At 44.1% G+C, this 15,243-nt stretch overlaps 1 protein-coding gene across 1 annotated transcript in view; it reads right to left on the bottom strand.

Moving 5' to 3' along the window:
- The window catches only part of RELN (reelin), a 290,109-nt gene that overhangs the window by 170,843 nt on the left and 104,023 nt on the right, over positions 1-15,243 (bottom strand). The window contains exons 10-12 of the mRNA XM_070947738.1: positions 7,508-7,659; positions 2,039-2,151; positions 1,128-1,336 (exon numbers count right to left, since the gene is read on the bottom strand). Coding sequence (XP_070803839.1) covers positions 1,128-1,336; positions 2,039-2,151; positions 7,508-7,659 — 474 coding nt within the window. The remainder of the gene's footprint in view (positions 1-1,127; positions 1,337-2,038; positions 2,152-7,507; positions 7,660-15,243) is intronic.

The following is a 15,243-nucleotide window of genomic DNA, read 5'->3' as shown; positions in this document are numbered from 1 at the left end:
GTTGACCAAACTGAGATAATCTATTTCAACACGAATGGGATTTGTGGTCTCTTAGGCAACTACGTAATGCTAATAGAAGAGATTTTTTGTAGCTCAGGGTTGAACTGAGAAGTCCTTTTGTGCTCTCTGAGCTTGATGGTTTTCTTGGAGACGTTTCATTACCATACTAGGTAACAGCATCGGTGCTACAGGGAGTGGGGTGCGTGGATTAGTAGGAGTAGGAGAGCCTCTCTTATTGTTCTAGGACAGAACCAGCTACCAGTGCTATAATCTAACAATAGGATGGAAGCTAATTACGTGCGGAAGGACCTTTTTCAAAATTCAGGGACCCAGAAGAGTTTACTAGTATAACATGTACACTGTCTCTTCCCTAATTCCTGGGACAGGGAGGGCTATATAGTTAGTCCTCGACTTATGACCACCATTGAGCCCATGTTGCTAAGCGAGACATTGGTTAAGTGAGTTTTGCCCCATTTTTCGACCTTTCTTGCCACAGTTGTTACGTCAATCGCTGCCGTTTGTTAAGTTAGTAACCCGGTTGTTAAGTGAATCTGGCTTCCCCGTTGACTTGGCTTGTCAGAAGTGTACAAAAAGGGATCACGGGACACTGCAGCCGTCATAAATATGAGTCAGTTGCCAAGCGTCTGAATTTTGATCACGTGACCACGGGGAATGCTGCAATGGTTGTAAGTCTGAAGCATGGTCATAAGTCACTTTTTCCAGGGCCGTTGTAACTTCGAACAGTCACTAAATGAAGTGTTGTAAGTGGAGGACTACCAGCACAAATTAAAGAACCAATTATACTTACAACATCTCACCTGGGCTTGCTTTGTCAAACTATTTATTAACTCTGCACTACTATTAATCTTCTCATCGTTCCCACCACCCATCTCCTTCCGCTTATGACTGCATGACTGTAACTTTGTTGCTGGTATCCTTACGATTTATATTGATATTGTTTCCTGATTGCTTATTTCTACCCTATGACTATCATTAAGTGTTGTACCTTATGATTCTTGAGGAACGTATCTTTTCCTTTATGTATACAGAGAGCGTATGCACCAAAGGCAAATTCCTTGTGTGTCCAATCACACCTGGCCAATAAAAATAAATAAATTGAAATTTACCTGTTGCCTGGTTGATGGGTTCCACAGCCCAAGTTAATGGAAAACTGGATCATATGTGTAACTGTAGAAGGAAGGACTGGCAGGACATGGAAGTAATCGATAGCCCAGATATTTCTGTCACGTCCTTGGTGGCTCTTTTGCTTGAGGCAGAATTTGGTTGCTGGAGTTTGAAGTTCTGGACTGATGACAACAGAGACCAAAGAGGGACTCTTAGATAGAAACAACAAAAAACAGACAATTGTGGTTAATTTAAACAGTTTCAGTTTAAATATAGTTTCTTCAAACCCTAAGACTATCTGTTTAAATTTAGCCCCTTCAAACCCTAAGACCCTTAATTTGAATGTAGCGCCTTCAAACCTAAGACCCTCAGTTTAAATGTAGTTCCTTCAAACCCCAAGACCCTTAGTTTAAATTTAGCTCCTTCAAACCCTAAGACCCTCAGTTTAAATATAGTTCCTTCAAACCCTAAGACCCTCAGTTTAAATGTAGTTCCTTCAAACCCTAAGACCCTTAGTTTAAATTTAGCTCCTTCAAACCCTAAGACCCTTAATTTAAATTTAGCTCCTTCAAACCCTAAGACCCTTAGTTTAAATTTAGCTCCTTTAAATCCTAAAACCCTCAGTTTAAATGTATTTCCTTCAACCCCTAGGATCCTCAGTTTAAATTTAAATGTAATTTATTTAATTAAATTTAAATTTAATTCCTTCAAACTCACACCCTCAGATGCTACATTTTCCTTTCATGAACGGGTCAGAATTTTTTCTGTATTCCATCATCAACCTTTAAAAGTGACCCACACTGCCTAAAAGAATTTCAGAAAGTGGCATTAGCAGATATTTCTCTTTACAAATTGGAGTCAGGCTGTTGTAATCAATTTAATGCTCTTTTCAGGATACACGTTGAATACTTACCCTGTGGGAAGCATAGCTCATTACATCAAGAGTTATGTGATCTTTTCTTCCTTCAATTTTTGCGTATAATAGGACATCGTTTTCATGAGCTTCTCCAGTGTCACAGCTCCCTCCTGAAATAAGATGCAAGATGCATTAACTTTCTTTCTACTTTAATAGTGACAATGACTGTTTTTGGTTTATTAAGGTAACGTGGGCCAATATAGGGGAAATAATTCTAACTGAATATTCAACTTTCATTCTAATACAAGTGGAACAATAATATGCATAATAAAATGGCTTGTATGTATAGTAGATTTCTTACCAATTTCCCTGTTGTTAAAAATGACCTTCCCCCCATCCCCGAATTATTCTTTACCTTAAGGCAGGAGTGTCAAACTCAAGTCCCGGGGGCCGGATCTGGCCCATGGGTGCTTAGATCTGGCCTGCGGGACCACCCTGGAAACAGCAAATGACTGCCCCGCGATGCCTCTGACAGTGAAAACGGAGCTCCGTTTTCTTCCGATCTCCGTTTTCACTGGCAGAAGGTTGCAGGAGGCTGTCGCAGCCAAAAACGGAGCTTGTGAGGGCCATGTGCGGCGCTCCCGAGCTCCGTTTTCACTGGCAGAGGGTTATAGGAGGCCGTCACAGCTGAAAACGGAGCTCTTGAGCCCATTTTCACTGTGCTCAGGCCCCCACAAGCGCCCCCGACACGAGTGACGACGAGCTGGCCACTCCTACAACATAGATATGACATCACTGGTTCCAAACATCTTCCGTCACTTTACAATAATATTAGTACTCATATAAACAAGAGCCTTGGTAGTACAGTGGTCTAAGGCACCCTGTTATTAAGCTGGTTATTAAGACCAGATGCCTGCAATTACTGCAGGTTCGAATCTCGCCAAGGCTCAAGGTTGACTCAGCCTTCCATCCTTTCCAAGGTAGGTAAATTGAGGACCCAGTTGTGGGGCAATAAGCTGACTTTGTATAAATATACAAAAGAATGAAGGCTATTGCTTAGCGCATTGTAAGCTGCCCTGAGTCTCCGGAGAAGGGCGGCATATAAATCAAATTAAAAAAAAAAACTAAAAAAAACCCCAACCATATAGTTCTTTAGCTTTGTTCATTATTTAAACATATCATATTAATACTTTTTCCCTTATTTCTGTATATTTATTCATCTCTTAAACATACATTTATCTATAATAACATCTATATTTTTGTTCTAACACTATACATTTGTCTTGGCTACCCTCATTATCTATCCAATCATAAAATTGTTCCCAGATTTTGTAGTATTTAGTTTCGCTTTTATCCTTGAGTTCCAAAGTGAGTCTGTCCATTTCTGCGCAGTTAAAGATTTTCAGTAATATTTCCTCTTCAGTTGGAATATCTTTCTCTTTCCATTTTTGAGCGAAGGCTATTCGTGCCGCTGTGAGTATATGCAGTAATAAATAATTTGTACCTTTCTTATATTTTCTTTCTATTATTCCCAGTAAGAAAAATTCCGGTTTGACTTCTATATTAGTTGACAAAATTTCTTCCAGCCAGTTCTTTAATAAATTCCAAAACTTTTGCACCTTTGGGCATTCCCACCACATGTAACACCATTCATCTTGATAACCTCATTCAATGCATGCTCAGAAGTTTCCCCCTCCCCACATAATAGAGATTTATATTCGCATTTTTTCACGGCATAATGCTAATGAAACTAAACTAATGCTAGTTGAACACTTGCATTTTAAACATCAAATTAAAATCTATTATTTTCTCTCTTCTTTTTTTAAAGCAACATTTGAATATTCCACCAACTCATTTTCACACAATCGGTGTTTTCAGTGAGATCATCCAAGCTGTGCTGAGCTAACAGCTTTTTTCTTGGAGTTCAAAAGGTTGACAAAAGTGTCTTTCCTGTTTTCCGTCAGGTGTGGCCTTCCTGGATACAAAACAGACTCCGTTTCCTGCTGCACTCTTGGTCCATCAGACGTTACAAACGGGATTTGACAATTGAGACGGAAGATCAGAGAATCCCCTTCCAGTAAGAAAACGGTGTTTTTGCATCTTGTTGACAGAAAAAAAACCAGTTTCACGAGGGAAAACAGATCCATTCTGTTTCCTTTCTCGTTCTTTCCGTTTCGCATTAATGGACGTAGTGTTGAAAGGATGAGTTTTCCCCGTATAGTTTACCCCGATTTGCGGACGTTGCAGAATAATATTTGGGGAGGGGAAGGTGAGGAAGGAAGGTTAGGAAAAACAGGCTGCATTGGATTGCGAAATTTAAATTTGCCTGTTGGTCTCAACCTTAGTTCCAATCATGAAAAGTTTCATGAAAAGTCAGTAATGGCATGTCCCAAAGGTGCTTTTTCAGGAGGCAATTGGACTTTCTTGTTTTTTTCTTTTGAAGATGTTTCGCTTCTCATCCAAGAAGCTTCTTGTTCTGCCCCAGTTACGGACCCCAAAGAACACAGCATACACAAAGTTTGTACAAAACTTAATTTACTAAAATAACTCAGTCTTTTTCAAAACAAAGGCTGTTAGTAAACTTTCTTAACAGCCTACAAGAAACCAAAGATAAAGTAATCACAATCTTACTAAGGTTGGCAGAAAGCCCAGAAGCAATTTGCAGAGAATCCAGACACGAAGGAGAGTGAACTGAAGTTGTTCCCTACAAATTGCTTCAGTCGGCATTCCTCCTTAAATAGGCTAAGGGAGTGGCCAATTAGCCCCAAGTCTTACTCTCAAGAAGACCTCCTCTTGAGGAGCCACTCCTGCCTTTTGGCCACTCTGCGCGCCCGTGCATTGAGAAGAGGCTCCTCCTCTTCTTCCTCTTCATTTATGGGAGCTTCTGGAGGTTCTGAAGGCCCTGGCTGAATCCCTGCCTCTGGCACCACATCTTCTCCAGCCTCCTCATTGTCTGACTCGAGTGCCAGCTGCACAGGCTGCTGGCGCAACACCACCATGAAGGATTTATATATTATGGTCCGCCAGCAGCCTGCGGAGCTGGCAGCAGAGTCGGACAGTGAGGAGGTTGGGGAGGAACATGGGCCAGTCCTGGAGACTGGGGAAGGCTCAGATGCAGGCTCTGCATCGGAGGCAGAGAAAGAGCCATCTGGGAGTTATGTGCTGTCTTCAAAGCCTCCAGAGTCGGACATCAGCGAGGCAGAGGAATAGGGGGAGCCTGTTCCCAGTGCATGCATGCGCAGAGCTGCCAAAAGGCAAGAACAGTTAAAACAAAAGGGATGACTCAGAAGTAGGCCTTGGAGATGATTGGCTCCTCCCATAAGACAAAGGAGGAGCAAAGGCATGTGAGCCTTTGCAGGAAGCAACTTTGTTCGTTCTGGTCGGTTTAAATTCTGAAGCTCCGTTTTTTGTCTCTGTGCTCCGTGTGGCCTTGCAAAGCTAGTTGCCAATTAGGTCTTTGGCAGCGTGTCAAGGGAGATAAAGGTGGGTGCTTATCAGCCTTATCCCAAAGGACTGTGGCAGACTTCTGTCGGACTCTTTACAAACTATTTGCGATTCATTATGGGCTGTGAATGAACATAATTCACAGCCGTTGAAATAAAAAGAGGGTTTTTTGGGACTAATCGTGTGCTTTTTACTGTCTCAGGAAGCCTAGGTTAGAACATTATATTCCTTGCAGACAGCTGGTCATTGGCATCTTTTTAGAGAGTTGTTGAGGCCACTTGGAGGTTTAATCTGTGTCCTCAGGGTCACCTGAGTGGTGCTAATGGCTGTGGAGCTTTCTTGGCTGCAGGTTGTTTTTCTGCCCTGTGTCCCTTCATTGTTGAACGCAGGAGCAGGCGGTTGGGGATGAGTCTGTGTTGTCTCCATCTCAAACTGAAGTGCAAATGGTCCTTGTAGTCTGCAATTTTTAGGGAAATCTGTTTATACTCCCACACACATTTGCACTACTCACGTGACCCTCAGGACACAGATAAATCTCCAAGTGGCCTCAACAGCTCTCTAAAAGGACGCAAATGACCAGCTGTCTGCAAGGAGTATCAATCCTTCCATTCCCCACCGTCCAGGCAGAGCTGAAGAAGCTTCTTGGATGAGAAGTGAAATGTCTTCAGAGAAAAAAGGTGGGGGGGGCATGTGACTGAGTGGGCGTGGCCAACTTGACTTCACTCACGCCCACTCAGTCACATGACACCCCCCCACCTAGCAATGCCCACAGATAAAGGTAAGAAATTTTTGGGAATTTCCACCTATCTACCCCCGCCCTCCCTTTGCCAGTCACCCCTTGTTTTTCTTCCTTTAGCAGCCCTAGCCCCACTTCCTCCCCTACTTCCGCCTCTTTGTTCGGGCTGCTTACCTTCTGTGACAGCTGGTCCAGAGTCCGGAAGGCAAGCTGACCAGAGTTTTTGGTGGCCCCCAGCCAGCCGCCGCTGCTGGAAAACAGCTGGCAGAGAAGCCTCTTTGAGAGCTGCTTTACGGCTGCGGCAGCTGGCTGCAGGCTTCCAAAAAGTACCAGAGGTCACGGAAAAAGCTGCTGCCATCGCCACCATGTTCTTCGTGCATGCGCATCCCATTGGACTTGCAAAGCAATGGGATGCATGTGCACAAAGAACATGGCGGGCGGGGCGAGCGAGCGGTGACTGGGGGGACCGGTTTGGGAGTGTGGCCAGCTGGCCATCACTACTAGTTCGGCGACCTTGGCCAAATTTCCACCAACGGTTCGTGTGAACCGGTGCGAACCAGCTGAATACCACCTCTGGAAAGATAACTGTTTCAGGTGTCTCGGAGTATAGTCATGCTGGTCACATGACCACAGAAAGGTCTTCGGGCAATGCTGGCTCCCTCAGCTAAGAAATGGAGATTTATTTATTTATTTATTTATTTATTTATTTATTTATTTATTTATTAGTCCAATTTATATGCCGCCCTTCTCCGTAGACTCAGGGCGGCTTACAATGCATTATAGCAATAGCCTGCATACTTTTTTGTATATACCTGCTTATTAGGGCTTTCAGCCTCCCCCTAAGCGGTGTTGTTCTATACAAAGTTGGCTTATTTTCCCCACAATATGGGTCCTCAATTTACCTACCTCGAAAGGATGGAAGGCTGAGTCAACCTTGAGCCTGGTGAGATTCGAACTTGCGCTAATTCCAGGCAGCTGGCAGCTAAATGCTAGCACTTAACAGCACTTTAGTCCGCTGCACCACCGAGGCTCACCGAGGTGAGCACTACCTACTAGAGCAGAGGTGTCAAACTCCCGGCCCCACAGGCTGGATGCGTCAAACGCTGGCCATGCCCACGCCCGGTTTAGTGAAGGGGGAAAAAGTCCCGATACGTCACGTGATGCTGCCATGATGACGTGAGTTTGACCCTGTACTAGAGTCAGAAATGACCGGATAGGGAAAACATTTGTACCTTTTACCCCTTTTAGCTTCCAGAAACAAGTGGGAGATCAACTCATTTGAACATACTCTCCTCCACTGTAGGAAAATATGAAATAGTGAAGAAAGATTAATGGCGTGTACTCACCCATGCTGAAATAAAACCTCAGATTTCCATAACCTGTCATGTCCATGTATGGAGTGCATAGTTTTCTCTCGCCTTCTCTGAGGAACACGGCGGATGAACCCGATTCCAAGGTCCCACATTCGTTGCTGATGATTGCTCCAGATATATCCCACCTAAAGACATCCGAGAGGTAAGGATCAATTCATTTCTGGACTCAGTTCAAAAACACTAGGTTTTTTTTTACCTTTACAGTCTTAAAAATCATGAGACGGGATATTAAGGAAGGGTTATTATCGACCAAGGGGACATGGTGGCTCAGTGGCTAAGACGCTGAGCTTGTCGATCGAAAGGTTGGCAGTTCAGCAGTTCGAATCCCTAGTGCCACGTAACGGGGTGAGCTCCCGTGACTTGTCCCAGCTTCTGCCAACCTAGCAGCTTGAAAGCAGGTAAAAAATGCAAGTAGAAAAATAGGGACCACCTTTGGTGGGAAGGTAACAGCGTTCCGTGCACCTTTGGTGTTTAGTCATGCCGGCCACATGACCACGGAGACATCTTCAGACAGCGCTGGCTCTTCAGATTTGAAACGGAGATGAGCACTGCCCCCTAGAGTCGGGAACGACTAGCACATATGTGCGAGGGGAACCTTTACCTTTACCTTATTATCGACCAAATGAATTTTTCCTCTATTCAAGGGAGAAAACTCTGATGTTTTCACCACTACCACAAGAAGGTTAAACTGGTGATTAAGGCAATAGAAGAAATAGTGAATGGTGAACAGTTATGGAATCTGTAAAGCATTAGTATAATACTTAAATACTTACAATACTATAAAGTATTTATAAAGCCTTGGTAAGACTACACTTGGAATATTGCATCCAATTTTGGCCATCATATTATAAAAAAAGATGTAGAGATTCTGGTGCAGAAAAGAGCAACAAAGATGATTAAAAGATGTTTGGAGGCTAAAACATATGAAGAATGGTTGCAGGAATTGGGTAGGTCTTGTCTAGTGAAAAGAAAAGACCAGGGGAGACATGATAGCAGTGTTCCAATATTTGAGGGGCTGTCATAGCGCCTGCAGTCAATGCTTTAATGTAGCTGTGTCCTTTTTTGGAGTTGCACGTTGGCAGCTTTACAATCCCAAGAAAAGACACGTGCGATCTAAAAAAAAATAACATCAGGAGCTTTTTATATCCGGATGGATTTCAAATCATCCGGTTTTGGTCATCACACTATAAAAAGATGTTGGGTTTCAAATTTTTTTACTACCGGTTCTGTGGGTGTGGCTTGGTGGGCGTGGCATGGCTTGGTGGGCGTGGCTTTGTGAATGTGGCAGGGGAAGGATACTACAAAATCTCCATTCCCACCTCACTCCAGGGGAAGGATACTGCAAAATCCCCATTTCCTCCTGATCAGCTGGGACTCGGGAGGCAGAGAATAGATGGGGGCGGGGCCAGTCAGAATTTTTACTACCGGTTCTCCGAACTACTCAGAATTTCTGCTACCGGTTCTCTAGAACTGGTCAGAACCTGCTGAAACCCACTTCTGGTTGAGACTCTAGAAAGAGTGCAGAGAAGAGCAACCAAGATGATGAGGGGACTGGAGGCTAAAACATACAATGAACGGTTGCAGGAACTGGGCATGGCTAGTCTAGTGAAGAGAAGGACCAGGGGAGACATGATAGCCGTCTTCCAATATTTGAGGGACTGCCATGAGAGGAGGGAGGTCAAGCTATTTTCCAAAGCACCCAAAGGCCAGAGAAGGAATAATGGCTAGAAACTGATCAAGGAAAGATTCAACCTGGAAACGAGGAGAAATTTTCTGACAGTAGAACAATCAACCCATGAAACAGAAGTTGCCTTTGGAAGTTGTGGGAGCTTCATCCCTGGAGGCTTTCAAGAAGAGACTGGACTGCCATCTGTCAGAAATGGTGTAGGGTCTCCTGCTTGGGCAAGGGGTTGGACTAGACCTCCAGGGTCCCTTCCGACTCTGTTCATCTGTATATCTGTTTTTGCTTGTGACATCCAATCATATACTTGTAGACTTCCTTAAAGGCTCATTGCCTGCACTGTTCTTCATCTTATAAAGGCAGCTGATTTGCAGATAGGGTGAAAATGGGCCAAATTCAGTTCTTAAAGGCAGGATTTATAATGTTTCTATTAGTATGCATGGATTCCATAAAGGAAATGTGTCGAAATGAGCTTAGAAAATCAGGATGGCTGCTTTATTGGGATATCTCCCAGGAAATCCATTTAGCCTAATGTTGACTGGCAATTAGAACTGTTTAATTGGAACAGATGTCCCATCACTTCTAACCGTTAGAGATGCCACTCTGCAATTTAAAATGGTGAAATGATCCCCATGTTTATCGCCACGCTCAATAAGCGGTAAATTTCTAACTAACCCTCAAAAACTTTGGGCCGATCTGAAAGTTCGCAAGACTAAGCCTTAAGTAGCATTTACACATTTAAAAAACAATACAGCAAGGGTGTCAAACTCGATTTCATTGAGGGCCACATCAGGGTTGTGTTTGACCTCAGGGGGCTTGGGGGGGGGACCTGGGAGCAGTGGTGAAATCCATTTCTTTTTTTACTACTGGTTCTGTGGGTGTGGCTTGGTGGGAGTGGCAGGGGAAGGATACTGCAAAATCTCCATTCCCACCCCACTCCAGGGGAAGGATACTGCAAAATCCCCATTCCCTCCCCACTCCAGAGGAGGGATACTGCAAAATCCCCATTCCCTCCCCACTCCTGGGGGAAGGATATTGCAAAATCTCCATTCCCACCCTACTCCAGAGGAGGGATACTGCAAAATCCCCATTCCCTCCCCACTCCTGGGGGAAGGATATTGCAAAATCTCCATTCCCTCCTCACTCCTGGGGATAGCCAGAGGTGATAGTTCCTGGTTCTCCGAACTGCTCAAAATTTCCGCTACCGGTTCTCCAGAACCTGCTGGATTTCACTCTGGCCTGGGAGGCGTGGCCAGGATGGGCATGGCCATATGTATGTATGTATGTATGTATGTATATTATTTTGCTTTAGATTTATAATTCAGCTTAGTCATTCTAAAACCAGAGTCTGAAACAGGTCCTTTAGCCAATCTGGAAGTTTGTGTAATTGACTTAGTTACTTAGAAATGTATACAACAGTCAAGCGTCATCATAAAAAGTAAAAGGAATAAAGGAAAGGTTTAAAAAAAAGTAGTGCTTATACTAAGCTTGCTGTGCCACTGGTCCATATTCCTAATTTTAGGAAGGTAGAGAAATCAAACTGTACAAAATATGAGTTTGAAAGGGCATTTTACAGCAGTCTCCTCATTTTATGTTGAAATGCACAATTGTGACAACACTGATACTTAAAACATTTTCTTAGCTTTAGATCAGGGTGAAATCCAACTGGTTCTGACAGGTTCTAGAGAACCGGTAGCAGAAATTTTGAGCAGTTCAGAGAACCGGCAAATGCCACCTCTGGCTGGTCCCAGAGTGGGGTGGGAATGGAGATTTTGCAATATCCTTCCCCCTGGAGTGGGGTAGGAATGGGGATTTTGCAGTATCCTTCCCCCTGGAGTGGGGTGGGAATGGAGATTTTGCAGTATCCTTCCCCTGCCACGTCCACCAAGCCATGCCCACAGAATCTGAAGTAAAAAAAAATTGGATTTCACCACTGCTTTAGATGTCTTGACTCACCTCCATAATTCAACAATCATGGGTCCTCTTTTTATAGCAATGATTGATTTGGGGCTAAAAAAATGACATTCCTAGAATCTGATCACTTCATTCCTTTATTCCTAGCTTAACCACATTTTCCTTTTCCTGTTGATCTGACTTCTTACACAATTATACACTTTTTCCTTTTTTTTGCCAGTGCTCTGGCAAAAAGTATCTGGCCAATTTTAGCCCCGTTAGGCATTGCATAGAAGGGCCATTCAGACAGCGAGATACATGATTTAAAATAAATTTAACTTGGGGTTGAATTTATTTTAAATCATGTATCTCACTCTCTGATGATCGTCCAAGATATTAGGGGATTAAAAGATATGAAGAGCAGTTGCAGGATTTGAGTATGTCTAGTCTAGTGAAAAGAAGGAGTAGGGGAGACATAATAGCAGTGTCCCAATATTTGAGGGGCTGCCACAAAGAAGAGGGAGTCAAGCTATTCTCCAAAGCACCTGAATGCAGGACAAAAAGCAATGGATGGAAACTAATCAAGAAGAGAAGCCACCTAAAACTAAGGAGAAATTTCCTGACAGTGAGAACAATTAATCAGTGGAACAGAAGTTGCCTTCAGAAGTTGTAGATGCTCCATCTCTGGAGGCTTTCAAGAAGAGACTGGACAGCCATTTGTCTGAAATGGTTTAGTGTCTAGTGCTCGAGCAGGGGATTGGAGTAGAAGATCTCCATCATCAGCATCCATTCTTTTTGTCTGGCAGTTAGTGTTCTGTCCCCCTTCCCCACACAGGCAAACACACAACCAGGCACGCCTGCCAAGATTTTATGAAGCAATCAGACTTGCAGGGAAGAGTTTTGGCAGTAAACTGCAAAATGCCTGCCAAGTCAGTTTTCACTCACAGTAAGCAAGAGAGAGTTTATCCTCAGTCCGGTCCAGTAGCAAAAAGTAATCCACGAAGCAAGAGTTCGCCAAGGTCCAATCCAAATATGCACAAGCCAGATTTCAGGTAACGCGATGTGACTCTCAGGTTTTTAATTTTGACCGTCACAAAGCCTGAAGAGCAATCACACCCACTTTTATTCCTTGTGGGGTGTGGCTCAGTGACTCAGCTCAATCTCTGGCCCTCCCACGCCTCTTTCGTTGCTGCGTACGCTTCTCCCTCCGACGCTGCCTGGGATCAAGCCAGGATTCATCATCCTTGCTCCCTATCTGTTGTTGTTCCGATATGCTTTCCTCCTGGCATATCCCAGGCTGTTCCTCTTGGCCTTCGGATGGAACCTGAGGCATTGCCAGAGAGGAGGGTCCTGGAGAGGGGGGCCTTGTCAGTTCCTCCCCATCACCTTCTGAGTCCTCTTCCTCTGTTAGGACAGGCTCGGGAGTCGGGGTCACAACAGTTAGATTCAGGAACCGTATGCTTAAAATGGGCTTTTGCAAAGAATTCATCAAGAGCAGATGCGGAATTGCATCTCGGCCTGGACGAAGTCCTCCTGCGAACTGACACAGCATGTTCGGCTGTGCATTTTTCTTAACCGTCTGGCTGTCGCAGCATGAAATGAATTGGAGATTTCACCGAACAATTCCATCATTACTAATACGGCAGTTCAGAACCCAGACTACAGGAGGTCAGCGATCAAGTCAAAAAGATCATTCTTCAAAGGCGGATGGCGTGCGTAATGGAAAGATTAATTCAGAAGTTTTGTCCAGGAAATTCTTTGTTCACTGACAGCTCCTGAAAGTATCGGTGTAATATTTTATTTTTATTTTTTTTCGTCTTTGGGACCGAAAGCCAGTAGAAAGGTTGACTGTTTGGGCATATAATGCCACATTTTAAAGGCTCACGATTCCCTGCGGATGTGGAGTGATGGTAAATTTGTAATAGTTAAGGAGAAAGGCAGCCCAGGGAGACTGTAAATTTGGACCAGTGGTGGGATTCAAATAATTTAACAACCGGTTCTCTGCCCTAATGTCCAGCTGGGTGGGCGTGGCTATGGTGGGCGTGGCCAGGGGATGTGACAGGCAGCACTAGGCCTCCTGCACCCTCATGGGAGCAAAAATGGGCCACAGGGAGGGAATGAGCTGCCCCCATGCCTCGTTTTGGGCCTAGTACGCCTCTCTGCAGCTTCCTGGGAGTGAAAACGGGCCACGGGTGGCGCGCTGCACCGCCCGTACCCTGTTTTGGGCCTAGTAGGCCTCTCTGCACTTACCTGGGAGCCAAAATGGGGTGCATGTGGATTCCTGGAAGGGGAGGCCAGCCAGCAATTTAACTACCGGTTCACCCAAACTGGCCCGAACCGGCTGAATCCCACCACTGATTTGGACCAGATAACACAGCAGCAATGACATTCTAAAAATTGAGGCTCTTGAGGGACAGAGACACTGTAGGCTAAACTGAATGTATAATGTTTCAGCTCAAGAACGCAATTCCTGGATATAAATTTTGAGACTCTTCTTCAGCTCTATGGGTTTGAAGGAAAGCACCTTAGGTGCACTACATCTAAAAGTTTAAATGGATGAAAACTCTGAACCATAGGATCTGATTTCAGATCAGACTGCAAAAAAAAAAAAAAACAAAAAAAAAAAAACTCAGATATGGACACAATTATTTCTAATTTATATATTTATAAATTTATTTCTGATTCCTCCCCCGCCACCCTCACCGATCCGTAAATCCTGGGGAATGGATTGGCAGCCAGATACAAAGACTGTGTAAATTTGATCTCGGATGTCTACATCCGCTAAATTGTAAGGTTCTTTTTGATGTTCTGGACTTTAATTACTCCAAAAGAGATGGTGATTAGAGGATGGATGGATGGATGATAGATAGATAGATAGATAGATAGATAGATAGATAGATAGATAGATAGAAGATAGATAGATGATAGATAGATGATAGATAGAAGATAGATAGATAGATGATAGATAGATAGATAGATAGATAGATAGATAGATAGATAGATAGATAGATGATAGAATCTGTAGAAAACAGGCAAAACTTGGACCACACCATTGTGGCATTTATCCTGACTTTCTTTTTTTTAAACTATAACCTCCAAGCACTTCGGCTGATTTTATTAACCATACTGAGCGATGTCAAATGTACCAAAATGCCATTTGTTTTACTGTGCAGTTTTCAAAAAACATTTGGATAGGACAGGTTGGAAAATTAAATTTGGCCATAAATTCATTTCTATCACCATAAAAAGTGGTAAGTACTGTCAAAGGGTTGGAGGAGATGGATTTTTTTTTTCCTGAATAAATAACGCTGCTCCCTTTCTCCCATCTTGTTTGATCTCATTATACAAGCGCAGAGGCGGCATATTAAGCGAGACAAGAACATTCAACGCCTTAATATGAAAACAGAACAAAATGTAAATACATTGTTGGCACATGACATGTCCATTCTTCTTCAAAACCCTCGCAGAGATATAACTCAGTTGCGGTTTGCATCAAATACATTTTAGACAGTAGCAGGGTTAGCAATTCATTTTCACATTCTGCTACGTTAATCAACATCAACGAAGACTCATACGGAACGGCTAAACTTTATATCCATCTAATTGGATTTAGATAGTTAGAATAGAATAGAGCTGGAAGGGACCTTGGAGGTCTTCTAGTCCAGCCCCCTGCTCAAGCAGGAGAACCTATACCCGTGTGCCACAGGTGGCATGTGGAGCCATATCTGTGGGCACGCGAGCGTTGCCCTAGCTCAGCTCCAGCGCACATGTGTGCACCAGCCAGCTGATTTTCGGGCTTTCTGGGCCTACCGGAAGTCAGAAAATGGGCATTTTCGGTCTCTGGAGGGCCTCGGTAGTGGGGAGGCCGTTTTTGCTCTCTCCAGGCTCCAAGAAAGTCTCTGGAACCTGGGGAGGGCAAAAAACCGGTCCTTCCGGGCCCAAGAGAAGTTGGGAAACGGTTCGTTTCCGGCCTCCGGAGGGCCTTGAAAATCTTTCCAGGTTCCAAGAAAGCTTCTGGAGCCTGGGGAGGGTGAAAAACCCTCCCCAGGCTCCAGGGCCCATCAGTAACCTTTTTGCCGTCACATGACAAAAGCGAAGGGGAGCGCGGGGGGATCACATGCGCATGCGTGGCGTG

The sequence above is a fragment of the Pituophis catenifer genome, unplaced genomic scaffold, assembly GCF_029215685.1.
Source record: "Pituophis catenifer annectens isolate HBS135680 unplaced genomic scaffold, rPitCat1.0.hap2 SCAF_7, whole genome shotgun sequence".
Taxonomy (NCBI): Eukaryota; Metazoa; Chordata; class Lepidosauria; order Squamata; family Colubridae; genus Pituophis; species Pituophis catenifer.
This window is presented reverse-complemented; position numbering and strand designations above follow the sequence as displayed.